Source organism: Salvelinus sp. IW2-2015, linkage group LG23, assembly GCF_002910315.2.
Source record: "Salvelinus sp. IW2-2015 linkage group LG23, ASM291031v2, whole genome shotgun sequence".
Taxonomy (NCBI): Eukaryota; Metazoa; Chordata; class Actinopteri; order Salmoniformes; family Salmonidae; genus Salvelinus; species Salvelinus sp. IW2-2015.
Genome location: NC_036863.1, coordinates 399,165 through 401,449, shown reverse-complemented (window position 1 = coordinate 401,449; position 2,285 = coordinate 399,165). Strand labels below are relative to the sequence as shown.

At 53.7% G+C, this 2,285-nt stretch overlaps 1 protein-coding gene across 1 annotated transcript in view; it reads left to right on the top strand.

The window, feature by feature from the left end:
• The first annotated feature begins 1,406 nt into the window (after window positions 1–1,406).
• Window positions 1,407–2,285, top strand: part of LOC139022859 (uncharacterized) — a 42,193-nt gene continuing 41,314 nt past the window's right edge. The window contains exon 1 of the mRNA XM_070434285.1: window positions 1,407–1,950. Within this exon, the coding sequence (XP_070290386.1) occupies window positions 1,407–1,950 (544 nt within the window). The remainder of the gene's footprint in view (window positions 1,951–2,285) is intronic.

Genomic DNA, 2,285 nt, shown 5'->3' with positions numbered 1-2,285 from the left:
GAGAGCATTGATCTGGCTGACTGTGGAAAGTGAGGTGTTGGTGTGCTTCAACACAATGGCATGCCCTGTCCCTAAACCTTAAAAGCTCTATTTTCTGTTTTTTTTCTGGATATACTGAATTAATGTTCCCCCCTCTGTGGGAAAAGGTCACTTGGTAGCAGTAATTGCAGTCTGAGGTGAAGATGAAAGAGAAAAAAACATTCTGATATGAATCCCAAGTCTTTCCTAGCAAGAAATGTAAGAGGTGATTAACTCGAGAAGAAATAGTCCATTGTGTGCTATGTCAACTTTGTCCCTGAATCAATCATAGCAAGATGTATTTTGATCATGTCCGAATTTTTTAATTCAGCCGTATGTCGTTTTTTAAATGCCAGATTTCCAGCATGCTCGTTTGCACCAGGGCAGGTTATGGAGACCAACTTGCACAGCTGTTTAGAGAGCTTTCACCTGAGCATTGGTGGAATGTTACCTTAAAGGCCATTGTGATTAATATGAATAAAGTGATGAGTGCGTGGTATGAAACCATCTCCTTGAGTGTTTGGGCAGCTGGTGAACCACGTCCCACAGCCCCCGCAACACCAAAGCCCAACCCAACCACCCACACCCAACCCACACCCAAACCAGCCCAACCCAACCCAACCCAACCCAACCAGCCCAACCCAACCCAGACCCGCCAAACCAGCCCAACCCACACCCCCAAACCAGCCAACCCAAACCAGCCCAACCAATCCAACCCAGCCAACCAAACCACCTCTTCACCCAGCCCAAGGCCCCAGCCAAACACAGAATCCCAACCACTGCAAACCAAAACACCAGGCCCAACCCAACCGCAAACCAACCCAACACCAGGGCCAACCACCCAACCAAGCCTATAACCTACCACACCCAACCCAGCCACCCCTCAACGGCAACCACCAACCCAAAACCAGGCCCAACCCAGCCCAAACCAGCCCCAGCCCAACCCAAGCCCAACCCAGCCCACGTGATCACGCAGCAGCCAACCGGTACCCACGTCGTCCATGCTCTCAGCCTGATTTCTATCTTCCACACCCCCGCTGTAGCCCACATGCACCAGCCCAAACTCCAACCCATGGCCCAACCAACCAGAGCCCCATGCCAGCCCAGCCCAACCCCAACCCAACCAGCCGCAAACCAGCCCAAACCTCAGGCACAAGGCCAGGAAAACCACCACCAGACCCAAGCCACCCAAACCGCCAAAATCAAGGCACAGCGTGGGCCCGCGCAGGACCCAGAACCCAAACCCAGCCTAAACCAGTCCGCAACAGCCCAACATACCACCAAATGCCCAACAACCAGCCTCAAACACAACCCAAACCAGCCTCACAATCCAGCCTAGCCTAAATCCATGGCCCAACTCCCAGCCCAAAACCAAACCAACCCAAGCCATGCCCAGAAACCAACTCGAACCCAACCCAGCCCAAAACTCAGCCTCCAACCCAAACCGCAGCCCAACTCCAACCCAGCCCAAACCCACCCAGCCCAACAACCCCAACCAAAGCCATGCCAAACAAGCCCAAACCAGCCTAGCCTTAAACCAGCCAAGCCAGCCCAAACCAGCCAAACCCAGCCAACTCAGCCCAACCCAGCCCAAAACCCAGCCCAACCCAGTGCCCAATACCAGCCGCATGCCAAGCTGCAAACCAGCTCAAACCAGCCCAAACCAGCACAACTCAGCCAAACCAAGCCCAACCAGGCCCGGAGCACCAACGCAACCCCAGCCCAAACCAGCTCCAACCACGTCCCCAATCCAGACCAACCAGCCACAACAGAAGGGGGGGGGCCCACAACCAGCCCAACCCAGCCAAGACCAGCCCAAACCAGCCCAACGTCACCCAGCCCATAAACAGCCCCAATCCATGCCTAGCGCAACCCAGCCAAACCAGCCCAACCCAGTTCAACCAACCCAGCCCAAACCACCAATCATCAAATGTATGGCAATAAAGCCCTTCTCTACATCAGCTGGTGTCACAAAGTGCTGACAGAAACCCAGCTAAACCCCAAACAGCAAGCAATGCAGGTGTAGAGCACGGTGGCTAGGAAAAAGGCCAGAACTAGGATGAACCTAGAGAGGAAACCAGGCTATGAGGGGTGGCCGTCCTCTTCTGGCGGTCGGGGTGTAGAGTGTAAAAAGGAACCATGGCCAAAGGTGTTCAAATGTTCAAGAATGACCAGCAGGGTCAAATAATTAATAATCACAGGGTTGTCGACAGGCGGATCCAACAGGTCAGGCCAACCTCAGGGAGGATTACAATGGTAAGTTGACT